The sequence below is a fragment of the Oculina patagonica genome, chromosome 9, assembly GCF_052425735.1.
Source record: "Oculina patagonica isolate OP01 chromosome 9, crgOcupat, whole genome shotgun sequence".
Taxonomy (NCBI): Eukaryota; Metazoa; Cnidaria; class Anthozoa; order Scleractinia; family Oculinidae; genus Oculina; species Oculina patagonica.
Genome location: NC_135766.1, coordinates 10,745,968 through 10,760,819, shown reverse-complemented (window position 1 = coordinate 10,760,819; position 14,852 = coordinate 10,745,968). Strand labels below are relative to the sequence as shown.

General features: G+C 38.8%; 1 protein-coding gene across 3 annotated transcripts in view; it reads right to left on the bottom strand.

Moving 5' to 3' along the window:
• LOC144665664 (uncharacterized) overlaps positions 1–14,852 on the bottom strand; it is a 40,566-nt gene that overhangs the window by 10,799 nt on the left and 14,915 nt on the right. For all 3 annotated transcript variants that reach the window (XM_078526942.1, XM_078526940.1, XM_078526941.1), the window contains 13 exons: positions 9,527–9,621; positions 8,559–8,903; positions 7,789–7,815; positions 6,466–6,537; positions 6,009–6,080; positions 5,418–5,453; positions 5,255–5,329; positions 4,719–4,757; positions 3,779–3,914; positions 3,180–3,388; positions 2,469–2,528; positions 1,866–2,081; positions 942–1,184 (listed from right to left, as the gene is read on the bottom strand). In XM_078526942.1, coding sequence (XP_078383068.1) covers positions 942–1,184; positions 1,866–2,081; positions 2,469–2,528; positions 3,180–3,388; positions 3,779–3,914; positions 4,719–4,757; positions 5,255–5,329; positions 5,418–5,453; positions 6,009–6,080; positions 6,466–6,537; positions 7,789–7,815; positions 8,559–8,903; positions 9,527–9,621 — 1,625 coding nt within the window. The remainder of the gene's footprint in view (positions 1–941; positions 1,185–1,865; positions 2,082–2,468; positions 2,529–3,179; positions 3,389–3,778; positions 3,915–4,718; positions 4,758–5,254; positions 5,330–5,417; positions 5,454–6,008; positions 6,081–6,465; positions 6,538–7,788; positions 7,816–8,558; positions 8,904–9,526; positions 9,622–14,852) is intronic.

Genomic DNA, 14,852 nt, shown 5'->3' with positions numbered 1-14,852 from the left:
AAAGGAACACGGATCCCCTCAAGTAAGTCTTCGTGGCGCACTCGGTTAGCCGAAAGGTTAGTGGTTAAAGCCCACCCGGGGACGCGTTCCTTTTTGTCTCCAACAGAAAATAATTCCAACATTTGAAATGATTTCTTTTAAAGTTTTTTTTTTAAAAAAAAAAAAAAAAAAGAAAGCCCATGACTCCTTTTTGAATATTCAGTGCCAATGTCTACCATTTCTATCCCTCCCATCGTGCTTCTGAAAGAGATATCGTATGACTAGATAAAGTCAAATCCCACCGGGGTCAAGATTCTCTTTGCCCCGTGAGATCATTCCAAATTTCCTTTAACAGGGTAGTGAGCCAAGGGGATCGGATTTGGTAATATTGTCAATATTGCCTACTACTGGAACCCAATCACATTAAAAAATATAAATGATTCTTGATATTTCCTATACTGTATGACTGTTGCTTGGATGGAAAGATGCAAGGATGCAAGATACAAAGGTCGCAAATCCTTGGTGGTATAAAAGTCTTGGTAGAGCTGTGGTATCTCGATGGAAAATCGTTAGATCAACTTTTCCGAAATAGACTGGTACCAGTTATAGTAATGAGTTCTTAATTGGCATATGCTACATCATGAAAGGTCTGTTGGTCTAGTGGCATGATTCTCGCTTTGGCCAAAAAAAAAAAAGAGGAAATATCAACACCGGCAACCCGTAACAGGCAACCCGGGTTCGGCTCCCGGACAGGCCCAGTAGTTTGTTTTTGGAACTAGGGGATTTACACGTGGTGGATTTACATATTGCGGACACATTTTTTTTCAGAAACACAAATAGCCACTTATTTTAATTCACAGAACAATGTTTTCAGAAACGCAAAAAATTGGTGTTCCCTGTAAGTTGCGACGTTACGGGGTCAATAGGGCAACGCCCCCTCTTCTAATTAAAAAGTGTAATACCTCATTTGAGTAAGTGTTCTTCAGCTCTTCGTTCGTTTTCTCCTGTGACTTGATACTCTCCACGGCTTGGGCAAGACGCATTGTTAGGTCATGCACTTCTTTCACCATCGATTCTATTTTAGTCTTCTGTTCCATATTTTGCTCTGACCAATTGCTGTTCAGTTGTTCCAAAGAATTGTGCGCTTCCGACAGGGACTCGTATTCCTTTTGCTGGTCTTCGAGACGACTTTCCAAAGCCTGTTTCTGATAACAACGAAGATATGTTCGAAAAGACTTAACTCTATTACCTTTCAACAGATGATGAATCGGGCGTTAGGCCTTTGCAGAGTGAAAAAAAAAAAAAAAACAGGGGAAAGCTCGCTTGTGTGTGTTCATTTATTGCCGCAAGGTTTTAACATGGCATTGAGTAAACAATCTGCAGAATAACATAGTTCAATGAAAAGCTTGCATTGACAACTTTTTTTAAAAGGCTTATAAGTAAGTAAGGTGAACTATAGACTGCGTCTAAAAAGAAAACATAAGAAAGATGTCCTTCTTGCAGGGCTTAATCGATCCTTAATGTATCCCTCCATAGCTAGCCTAGCTACCCGACTAACTACTATACGCTACAGTTAGACGCAAAATTGCTAAATAATAAAATTTATAAAACATTGAGCTTAAATTAGCACAAAACCAACACTAATTGGGGAGGCCGGAGGATGGTTTTGCATTATTATTAATCTACTATTTGAGAGCAAGAATTTTAAAATAGTGAAAGTGTGTGCTCCTTTTTTTGTAGTTTTTTTTTGTGTGTGCGTGTGTGTGTGTGTAGCTGCATTATTGTGTTCTGTTCTGTATAGTTTGTCTTGCTTCGTGATCCAATTGAAAGTTTGGCTCGTTTGAACTAAAAAGGTATTTGCTGGCCCACTATTTCGTGTAAAATACCTGGTCATCCCATTCTTCGTTTTTACACTTCAGTGTGTCTTCCAAGCGCTGCTTCTCTTCTTGTTCTTTTCCAAGAGATTGCTTCAGCGTCTGGCACTCTGTTTTAATCTCGTCCAACTCAAGATGGGCAACAGCCTCAAGTTCGCAGTGCTTGTTGATTGACTGTACATGGCGATTAAGCAGCTTGTGTGCTTCCTTTAATGACTGCATTAGTTTCTTTATGACAAAACAGGTAAAAAAAGTAGAAATTTACCAGCTTAATTTGAAATTTAAAAAAAAAAACTATCGTACTAGTTGTTTGTCCGACTCTTTACACATTTGAGAAAGACTGCTTTGCAGATAGACAGAAAGTTGTTTAATTCATACAATAAAGAAAGATAACGTGCGCGCCCTGGTTGGTCAATATCTGCCAATTGTTACACCAGAAAACAAGATGGAGGTTATAATGATTTCATAAAAAAGAGAAAATAAAAAAAAACCTATGGGCGCAGCATCCACTTAGAATGTTGGAAGAACACTCTAACACCTTCTAAAGAAATCGCCTTTGGATTGGACTTGTAATCGCTTTTCCTGTGCTTCCATCATGCCACAAGTCTAATTTACCTCGTTTTCTTTCCTAGAATCCTCCAGTTGATTCTGCGATTTTCTGCGCACTTCGTTTTGCTGAAAAAAAAAACGCATTTCTGTTACGTTACTGTAAATGTGAACTGTATACGTTGCTTCGGCTCTTATTAACAGTTAACATTCGACCTTTTCTTTCTTTTTTCCCATTTTTTTTCTTTTTTAATATATATAAAATGAAAGAGATGATTCAACTTATTTTTTCCCTTTTATAATAACCAAGCGTCAAATGCAAAACATAATAGAGATGATTCAATTTCTTTTTCGTCCCTTTTATTGTTACGAAACCGAACGTCGCCTGCACAAACTTAAATACACCAAATCAAATATAAAAAATAAGGTCCCCGCCGACACGTGGGGACATGTCGCAGGGTCATATCGCAGCAACATCTAGCAGCGACAAAATCATGTGTTGTTCACACTGAGGGGACTTGCAGCAGGGACGAGCCAAAAATTGTCAGCACACACGAGGGGACGTGTTGCTTCGACATGTCCCTGGGACAAGTCCCCGCTACATTTTCTTGCGTGTGTACACATTGTGATTTTGTCGCTGCTACATGCCCCCGCTACACGTCCCTGCTACATGTCCCCTCAGTGTGAACAACACATGATTTTGTCGCTGCTACATGTTGCTGTGACATGGCCCTGCGTCATGTCCCCACGTGTGCGGGGACCTTTATACCCTTAACATACCATTTGAAGCTCTCTCTCCAAAGCATCTGCACGGCTACGCTCCTCCTCAGTACTGTGCATTGAAGAATCGTTCTTCTGTGCAACCGCTGCTTTTAAAGCGACGAGCTCGAACTTTTTTGATTCCAGTTCTTTCTTGTACGATTCCAACAGACATTTGCGATGTTCGTTGGTGTACATTAGTTTTCTGTGAAGCCGAGAGGCTTCAGAAACTGAAAAATAGTTTTGAAAAAAGTGAAACCGTGATAAATCGATCCTGTTGTAACAAACTTGTAAGCATAACACGAGCCTTTTTTAACATGTTTAATATATACGATTGTGTGAGAAATTTCCGATTAAAATTTGACAAGGTGAAATTATAATTATAAACGTTGTGCTTTTTTTTAACAAAGTAGTTGAAGACTTTCTTCAGCCATGCTATCATACCATGTCACCAAAGATGTTGAAACACCTGTGAAAGGTTAAGACTAACTCAAAACACAAGCCTTAAGTCAGAGTATTACCACAACTCTGTGCAAACAGGGAAAGTTCATCGCGATTTTTATTTGTTTTTAGTGCACGGTTCTAGAAAAAGAACTAAATTCGTGAGCTAATATCCTTACTTCTTGTTTCTGTTTTCTCCACAAGGTCCGCCAGAACAGTGCACTGATCCAATGCCTTTTTGCTGCGCTGCTCTAGAGCGGATATCTGAGACTCGTGGCTGTCTCGTGCAGAGTTCTGTAACTGGATAAGCCGGTCCTATGGACAATAAGGAAACACGGGTTTAGCTGCGTAGCTAGCGCTCAATGCAATTCTGGTAGAGGTCGTGCAGTGCAGTGGTTATGGAGTTATAATATGGATATAGATGGCTGATTTACAGGTAGGGGTAGTAGTGGGCGATAAAAAGGGTGGAGGTGGGGTGTTGAATTTGTATGGCAGAGTAGAGATGTACGATCATGAATACAGGGGGGGGAAGGGATGAAGAATCTACGCCGTAGGGGTGGGATGTCGGGCGTTCTAGGTTTGTAATCAGATTCCAAGACAGATTGAGATACAAAAAAGGGGGAGGGATGGGGCTCTTAGGAAACTGAAGTTACAATATTGAGACTGAAGCATGTGCCCACTTGTGAGAGCATCCCTTTCAGAAAAAAAAAAAAAAAAAAAAAAAAAAAAAAAAAAAAAAAAAAAAATAATTAAAGAAGGGAGGAAAAAAACAGAAATAATTGGGGACACTATAACGTGTTTCCTATAACGTGTGAATCCTCTGGCGGCTTACAAAGGAATTGAAGCATAAAGGATGTGGGGATTTATGCGTTTGACCCTAGATTCTAGATTTCAGTGGCTCCGGACTTTAAGCTGTGACAAGAGTCTCTGTTGTGCTTTCAGACACTGAAGGCATGGCATTTCATATTTATAGCGCCTCTCTCTACCCTGGTGTACATTATAGGGTCCCAGCAAGTGGCGAGAGTCTCTCAATACAGGTACAAAAAATTATAGAGGCAGAGCTGACAACATGCAGGAAAAACTTTGTCCTTTTTGGTCTGTTGTAGATATTCGACTCACCTGCTCTTTGATCTTCTTTTCAAGGTTGTACTTCACCAGCTAAATAAAATTTAAAACAAATAAATTTCTATTCAATTCAAGAAGAACTCGATTTGTAAGGCAGCAATGAAACAAAATCAAATTTATCGACTGGGTAGTTCGTGAGAGATAACCAATACTCACTCAAGAGGAATTGGTATAGCTACTAATAGTAAGTAACACTGGAATCACTTACAAGTATGAGATAAAACAATAAGGTACCTGGTATTTTTATTATTATTATTATTTTCCCACGCGTAGACGTATTTCCTCCAAATATAGGCGACAACAGTTGAAAGAGAACTACCTGCACGGGTAATGATTTCTTTGTTGTTGTTCTATTTTTGTGTGAGTCAAATTTACGAATTCCCAGTTTTAGAACTTTTGGTTTGAAAAATTCCACGCAAATTACCAGACAAACTCCTGCTATTACACGTGGGTAACGTATTACCACAGTTATTCGATTTTTCTTCTTACGCGAATAAGTAGAATAGGTCTTCACTAGAAAAATGTCTTACATGAAGAGCTCTAACTTCGTCCTTTAGTACTTTTAGTTCCTTCTCAGTGCATTCTGCAGACAGTGCCAGTTTGGCCTGAAAAGGAAGGCATATTGAAGTGAAGACAAGTACAGCCGGGAAATGATACGCAAAGTGCTATTTTCGTACTGCAGTTATGGCCTACCTTATCTTCTTCACACTGCAGCAGGCGGTCCTCTTGCTAGAGAGAACAGATAATTATAAAGGTGTGAATCTTTCTTTTGAATATCTATATCATACATGTACTAGGCCCACTTGTTTACTAAAACATTTTCACTGAGAGCGTTCTTTGTCTTAAATGTTTTGCAATTTATATCCTCGTTCTCACCGTCTTTGGCTTTATTTGTTGTCTTCTTAAAAACAATACGTATATTTTCCTGGTATTTTATCCAACTGTTTCTGTTAAAACTAGCCTACCCTTTTGTTGTCCTCTTAAAATAAATAATGATAATAATAATAATAATAATTATAATAATAATAATAATAAATAGTATTAATAAAACACTTAGAAGAAGAAGAATGTCTTTAATCATTTGATAAAAATACATATCAAAAATACAAGTAAAAAAATCAAAAATTAAGCGCACACAATAAAAAATACCTAATAAAAAAAGTATAAAATGGAAAATGCTAAGTTCTCAAACTGACTTATGTTGTGCTTATAGCATCGACCTCAATAGTATTGTTTTTTTTCTAAAAATTAGTTTCTACACTTAGAAGTATGCAATTAGTTAACCTGCTTTTTTATGTCGATCTCCTGCTGTGCATGTTGCTCAACTAAAGCGTTATTTTTGGAAATTTCTTCTTCCTGAAATTTATCGACAAAGAAATATAAGCATTGGATGATGGGTGGACCGTTCCGCAATTAGGTAGCGAACAGACTGTAGGTCACTTCCTTTTCCTTTCTCTTAGTAACTGTAATATAAAGGATAGTGCAAATCGTACAGTAAATATTTGAAAAACGATTTCAAATACCGTATTTCAAATAAGTTTCACATTAATATTTAAGAGAAATCCAACGGGTGAGGCGGCTTTACATTGATCCTAAAAAGGACACCATGTATCTATATCAATTTAGGCCTCAAAGTTGAGCCTTTGGGTAGAAACGTCTGGCTCAGGAATCCTGAGGTGTAATCGCTCCGGAAGGGGAATGAGAGGAAAATGGCACGCAATTTACACGGGTCATGGAATACCTTTCTGCGTTCCAGTTCATGCCTTTCAGTCATCAGTGTCTTTATTCTCTCTTCGTTTTCCAATTCAAGAGTCTAATTAAAAAAATAATCAAAAGTCAATTTCAAGCTCCGAGAATCTCAATTGGTAGATAGGGATGTAAAGTAAATAAACAAATCTAAGTTCAAACATATCAGTCGGGATATCAATTTTTGTTTTAAGGTAATTTTGGCAGTGAAATGTATTGCACTGTTCTAGAATGGGTTGAGCCTGTAGATTTTAGTTGTTCACATTTTTTTAATTTAATGCATTTGATCAGTCAGGAAGCAAGTATAGTGGCCGTTCCAAGAAAAATTTCCCTGTCCATCCGTGAATTTACTAGCTAAACCCCGGAATAAGAGGAACATGCAGTTACATCCTAATGGTAACAAGCCCGGGGGGGGGGGTACTCAAAAAAATTTTATACGGGGAGGCTCCGCCCCGGTTCTAACCCCTTACCCTTTTATATCCTTTTGACAGAAATTGTCCCCTTTCGTTCCTTTAACTGAGGTACCCCTTTCATATACATGAAGACGTGGCGTGGACTTAAAACAGGACTTTTTCTTGTCATTTTCGTGTAGCGCTTAATAATTTAAAATAATACAGGCATAAATTGCGTCTGTTCGAAATATTTTAATAAAAGGCCGTTTTAAAAACCTAAATGACGATTTCCACACCCTTTCATATACCTAAACTCGTGAAATCCTACCCTTTTGTATACCTGAAGCCTGAAAAAGGTACCCCTTCGGGCGGAGCCTCCCCGTATAGGCCATTATAGGGAGTACCCCCCCCCCCCCCGGGGTAACAAGACAGACGTGAAAAACTTTAGAAAGCTCAAACTATCTTTTGGAAAAAAGGTAAAATTCTTTGGAATTTACAACGACCAGTTCCACAAAACAGCACTCGTTTTCAACGATTGAGGTGGCTGTTTTACCAGATCGGTCCGATATAGGTACTGGTACCGTCGTCACTCTAGCTACTCGTGCACTCTAAAAAGCGTTAAAATTTCATCGCAACTAATGATGGAATCGTTCCTTATTGTTACAAGTGTATTAATACATTTATCACTTTTTTTTGTTTTTGTTTTTTCTCAAGTGTGCACTGAGGCTAGGTTCAAAGCTTATAACCCGATTACCTACATGATTTCCTTTGAAGGGAATGGAAATATTTACCGCTGACAATAAAGGAAACGCGATCGCTAGCGGTCACCTACGACCGTACCAGAAGCCAGCCTTAATTCATGCTATCGACAGGTAACTCGGTAGTTGTTGCCTATGGTTTTAAGGACCGTGTAGTGACTTACGTACCCTTTGGATCCGTAGTTCTTCGATTGCCTAGAGAGTAAAAGGGAATTGAAAAATGACTGATTAGTTAAGTAGCTTAAGAAGTCCCAAATTCAAATATGGCAACACGCGTTATTACTAAGGGATGTCAGTAAGGTATGGAGTAATCCAAAGTTTTGTGTTAAGTTGTTTTCAAATATTTTATCTTTTAAATAAAATAAAATAATATATGTGCAGGAGCTTGAATGCAATTGTTTCTAGTTCTACGTTAAGGCGATCCCTTTTTCCAAGACTACTAAAAATCTAGCACAATCAGGTACTAAAAGTGACAATTTTACTCCGCTAACTCGAACTCGGATAACACGAATTCCCCGCTAACTCGAACTATATTTCATTTCCCTTGATCAACATTTACCCGATAACTCGAATTCTGGTTCTTGCAACTCGCCACGGATGCCTTTTGAAATATCCCATTAGTCCTTTTCGTCGTGTAAGATTAAAACACTACAAGTAACACTACAGCAATTTGATTTTGATAAGTGCAACGAACAGATCACGTTTTAATTTTGATAGTCATTTCCCGATCTTATAAGAATGCATAAATTTTCTTACGAGATAAGTTTAATTTGCACTGCACGGTATACTGAAGTGCTGAAAAGTCGGTAAACTATCAATTATTATAATATTATTCAATCGACCCTGACAACTCGAACTGTTCATTTCCGTTTCCCTTCAGAGTTCGAGTGACCGGGGTTCTACTGTACTTACATGACATTATGTAGAGTATTACTTACCACAAAGAGATTGTTTCTAAACCTTACTGTTCTTGAGTCATCAATACTGATACCAATCTCATCAGTGCTGCAAGGCGTATTTGAAGGTTTATATTCTTCCTTGCAAGTTTTCTTTACCTGAGTGCTACTAAAGTTTTCTACAACATTTTCTTTCTGAGCAACATGTTCACTATCCTGAGGAAATTCCTTTTTCACGTTTTCTCTGTTTAAAGGTATATCCCTGGCAAGGTTGCCATTCCTGGTCTTGTTGGGATTATGCCACACTGCTGTGATCTGGAACTCCTTCAGTATGTTGTTGTTGCTGTTGAAGCTGCTTTTGCTGTTTCTTACTTCATTCTCATCTTCCTAAAAGTGCAGACAACAATCATTTGGCCACAAATTGAGAGTTCAGTTTATTAAAATGTGAGATAGAAAATAAGTAAATTTTAATAGTATATAGATTTGACATTATTATGCTCATTTATTCGGGCTTTTCCGCCTTTATACCCTGGATGCCAGAGGTTTTTCATACGCGGTTTTCGGTTTATATTATAACAATTTGTAAAAATAAAAAATAAAAATAAGAATTTGTCTTGTCTCGCTAGATTTCGAACTGTAGCATAAGGCAAACATAGTATAAAGCTATTTAGGTCCTGCATGTAATTTGGTCGAAACTTTGCCATTTTATAAGATCGTCTGAAACCGTTTAAGAGGCGCATCAAAGTACTTGCAAAGACTGTTTTCTATGTAACAGCGTATTACCAATTTTATTGTGCAATTGATGGTATTGTTTTATTTGTCTTTTAAAATCACGATTACTGAAACGTTACTGAAAGTTCTTATCATATTTAAGTACACTTAGGTATTCCGCCACGTGAGAGAAAAAATCCACTGGTACCCAGGGTGGATTGATCGGACTTCGCGAAGACAGCTAAGTAAGAACCCTTGCCACTCAAGAAACGATTATTAGACAAGAGGCAGTTACCTACCTTTACAATCGTCAAACTTTCGTCGATGTTGCTTGATTCATTTGGGAAATTCAAAAGGTCCCTTTTCACTTCTTCTGGCAACTCTAAATAACTACCTGAACAAATGTAACAGAAGACAGATAAACAGCATCGCAGTTATGTAGACAACTTTAAGGTTTCTTAAAGGCAGTTGCGGGAGAGGGGTGGAGAGGGGGGTGGAGGGGGTCACGTACAAGGCCACAGAAAACGGCTGCGTGGGAGGCTAATACCAGTGCAGTGCTCTACCAACTGGGATATCAAGCCAAATGGAAGCCAGTCACTTTTATGAGTTTGTAATAAACCCGTAGAAGATTAAGATATGCAAGAGAATAATGTGAAATGTCATAACACACATGAGAGTTACCGGTTGTGGCACAACTTGCAAAAAAACCGCTCGGGCTCGCCTGGCTCGCTGGCTCGCCAGTCTCGCCTCGCTATTTTTTGCAAGTTGTGTCCACAACCGGTAACTCTCATGTGTGCGGGGGTCGCAATGCCAAAACTCTCATGTGTGTGGGGCCCGCAAGGCCAGCCCTTTTGTGTGAAAGGAGGAAAATGTGAGTGGCTTTCACATTCCTAACTTCCTGAAGCAGATTCGCCGGACCCGACAGTGTACCAATCGTTGTATGGCGCCATTGTATTAAATTACAACCAACCTTTAATTGCTGTGCCAGAAATAATTCCTATTGAACAAATGCTCTTATTGAGTAAACGAAGATGGGAAGAGGGAGAACTGGAGAAATTAACTTGAGTGTAAAGAAAAACTTGAAAAGATCTCGTGGAAAAGCGTTTACAACATACAAAAAAACTAAAGAAAATGAAAAACAAATAACAATCTTTTTAACAGACGAGCTGATTGAAAAATTAAAAAAATTAGACAGCAGTGTTGTCGCAAACGTTTTAACAAGCTAAACAAAACTTGCACGCTCCGGTGAGTGCATAAATTATTGAGTAACACAGGAAGTCATTGTTTACCCTGTGTCAATTACGTGGGAAACCCCCTTGACGTAATCAAATTGTTTTTTTTTCATCTTGAATATTTTTAGCCGGAAAACAACTCAAACTCTTTGTATGTGTTTTTTGAGAGCTATGATTTATTCAACAACAATATTTAATTTGACTAACATGTAAATATACCGTGAAATATTGAGCTAAGAACTTTCTAGCACATAAAAGAACAATATAAGATCACGGTAATTTTATTCACCAGGCGTCATTACTATTTTTAGTTAATAGGTTATTTCCCGATGTAATGACGTCTTTTGTGACCAATCACAGTTAAAATTATAACTTTATATTATTCACATAAGCTTTTTTGTATTACACAAACAATTATGGCCGATGTATGGAGACGTTTATCAAACCTTTTTAATCGAAAAAAGAAGCAAAGACGCAGCTTACGGACATGAATCATTTGGAAACGACAAACTAGGATCTGATTATAATATTTTACATCAGCTATTCGTGCCTTCGCTTCGCGAAACCTTAGCAATTACGGACAACAATCAGATGCTTGGTCGTGAAGTTTGGTCGCAAGGTTAAGTATATCGGATGCTTGTAGACGTTCTTCAAACATTTTTCGATCAAAATTAAGAAGATTTAACTCAGTTTATCGACATGAATCATTTGTAGATGTCAAACGATAGCCTAATACAACTAAAGCGTTTGCCAAACTTGACCAAAATTTGCCAAGTTACAAGCCAAAACACGTCATCACTTTGGAATGCAATCGGTTACGCGTAACCCGAATTGACCAAAATCAGCCAAGTTCTCAAACTTGACAAAAATCGGCCAAGTTAAAGCCTAAACACGTCATCACATTGGAATGCCAATGGGTTACGCGTAACCCGAATTGACAAAAACTTGCTAAGTTTACAAACTTGACAAAAAACTTGTCAAGTCATCAAAGGACAGACGCCGCGCGGCCATGAGATGTCTGCCGTTGTCAAGGAACAATGTACCTTGGATACCGTGGCCATAGATGTCCGCCGTTGTCAAGGAACAATTTACCTTGGATACCGTGGCCATGAATGTCCGCCGTTGTCAACGAACAATTTACCTTGGATACCGCGGCCATAGATGTCCGCCGTTGTCAACGAACATTTAACTTAGCAACTGAATAAAATTATTTTACTTAACACACTTGTAATGTTTATTGATTGCTTATTATATCATTAAAAAGCTGTTGATTTGCATAAGTCTGACGCTGTGGGACATTCACCCACACACACAAAAAAAATTTGCATGCATTGTTCAGACAAGCCCTTGACTGTGGGGATTAAATCAAGTGTTTATTTTTTTTCTGATTTCGACTCGGCTGAAAGTCACTTTAAGCACGCTTTAACCTTTTATTTTGCCTCGTTCAGGCAAACAACAACCTCTCTTGTGATGTCTCGAACATTTTTTTGCAACTCGAACGACAATGCTTCCATCACAAAGTAAACGACAAGATGAGCGCAGACAATCATTCTTTTATAAAATGAAAAAATGTTTTATTGGACTGAAATTTTATTTCGAAATGTCGGTGGCACTTTCGAGAAGTTTTTTTTCCAATCTTTTGCGTTCTTCTCTCTTGATTTCTTCCCGAATTTTTCCGATGTCTGGCTGGAGTGAATTTGTTTGTTTTTTTGCAAAGTTTGAGCGTAAAGTATCTTTAAGTTGGCGATATTTTTGCATTTCTCGTGTGATCAGTTGAAACTCTTTGTCAGAAACAAGATTATCATTCAGAGCTTGTGAGACAGAGCTGTTTATCGAGTCATGTTTTGCAACAGCCAGAGCGAGGATTCTTGAGTGCTTATTAACTTTACGTTCAAGCTTTTTGTTGATAACTGACAGGCCAGTGGAAGCTGCGCCAGATATACCTGCTACTGCTGCAACAGGAACGCCGATAACAATTCCAACACCAGTAAGTGAAGTGGCAACAGCTCCAGAAGACAGAGCTGCCGTCACGGCGCCAAGACAGACCACGGAATAGTGAATAACTTTCCGGACTTTTTTATATTTTTTTAACACAAGCCTGTAATGCTCAGCTTCAGCGGATATTTCTTTTTCAATTTTACTTATTTCAGTCAGCCGAAAATTCTCGGCATTTGTTGGGAGGCTTGGATAAAGTTGTGTTTCTTCGCGATCACCATAAGCAGGGGCACTCGGGAGAACATTAGCAGATGACATGGTCTCGTATACATAAAAGTTATTTTTGTATTTAATTTAATTCAATTCCAACTCATATGTAAGATTTGTGCCGTTAAAATCGAATGGCTTTCCATTCTCATCTCTAATCGAAAGAGTCAGAGATGATACATTTTCTTCAGCAGAAACGTCGCGCAAGACGTTAAAATGTGTATTTTGGTAATAAACTTTTTCATACGGTTTTCCACGTATGTCAAAAAACGCTAAAAGGCTTGATGGCTTACCATTTAGCAAGCTTTGTTGCTTGTCGATAAGGTCACAGTTGATGAAGTAATTTTTAGGATTTGAAACATTATTTACCTCAATTGTTTCAAAAAATTCCTTTTCAATACTTGCGTAATTCTCAAACCCAGGCAAATTAAAGAACTTAATAAGACTTTCATTCAGTCCAAAAGTTTTTAAATTGGGCTCTTTTGCTTTTATTATCAATGAACGGCCTGCAATGCCTTTTGTTACAGAAAACATGTTTTTCTCTGGAAATCCTTTTTCAAAAATACTCCCAATGTCATCGAGTGAGAAGTTTCCTTGCCGTATATAACGCGCCTTCTCTTCCTTGTTCACTTGTTTATAAAAAACTATTCCATCCTTTTCCAAACTATTCCAGCTGTTGTAAAGAGAACAACTTAAAAGCCGGATATAGCTTGGTTTTGGAATAGGCTGGTCAAAATAAACAGTGTTCGGATTTTCTTTTGTGGTAACAGTCAGCACAACCATTTTTATATTAAATAAAAATAAAAAATGTTTAATATAAAAGAGGACCATGGATGCAAAAACAAGAGGTTTTATGAAGTGGATGAAAACCCCAGAAGCAACTACAATTTCTAAAGCGGCAAAAGACAATGCATGGAAACCTTTTCTTGCAAAATATCCAAACGCTGACCGAACAAAATTTGTTGCACAGGTTGAGTTCGCGTACAACCACACAGCAACGGCAGACATTTATTACAAGGCAGGGCAAGGCCATTTGATAAATGTTTTTGGCTCTGACAGCAAATATTGGAGCCCAGAGATGAAAAAAGCACTGGGGGTGAATCAAATTTCAGGCGGTTTTCCACAACAGCTGTCACCAAGCGGCGCAAAAGGCTCATCTTTGCCAATTCCCGCGGTTGGATTTCACGAAGCCGCACCGAGTTTGAAAAAAATATTTAACAGCCAAATCAACATCTACGTCACACCAGATCAATATTTCACAACGAAATTAAGAGAGATTTTTCAAAAAACAAAACTGAAGCATACATCAGGAAAAGAGTCAAAAAGGTGGCTTGCTAGCCAAAATATGGGCTATTGGCCACAGCAACTTAACTTTGCGGTATGGTGCGCGACAACAGGCTGCGGTATAAGTCGAGATATTTTCGATGAAGAGCACTCAGCTCTTAGCTTGCCACCGATTGTGCGTAATTTTTATCTTTTTCACGTTTATTTCACGATAAGGCGAATATTGTTTCAGATGGGGGGAATTCAGAGCGTAAGCGCCTTGCCAGGCGACCCCACTTTTAGCCAGTTCGACAACAAGTACGACGTGGCTTCTTACAAAAGAATATGCGCTGAGTTCGGTGTCGACCCGTCAAGCGATTTCCGTTTCACAACAGGCGCAAACCACGGACTTGGTAACGTTTATATCTGGATTACTAACATTGGACCAAACAAAACTGGAGCAAAATACCCCGATTACGATAAATTTTCGGACGAAGGGGGAGCTGCAAGCAAAGGTAACTTGATTCAATACATCGAGCCAGACGACGCTGCATATGCACAGGCAGACTGGTTTTGTCCTAACGGCACTGAAGGGCTTACTCAGGCAGGTTTGTCGAGAGTAAACCAGTCGATAGAGGCTTTTGTCTACTGTATTCTCGGTTCGCAGGTCAACGTTCGAAGTAGCATACTTGGAACAGGCGGCCGTGCAAAGGAAGCGCAAAGTGAGTTCCTCGTGTTGGTTGAAGACGCTATAAGGCAACCTGATCTGGCAAAGTCGGTCCAAAGATACCAATTAGCCATCGACGAAGCTAAGGTTCGGCTTAACCTTGCAGTCTGCCCAGGTGCCTGGCTGATGCCCGCTCGTATGGTGATAAACACAGAAAGCGTTGTTGGTTACAATAACCAGCTTAAGCAGGCTGTTGTTGGG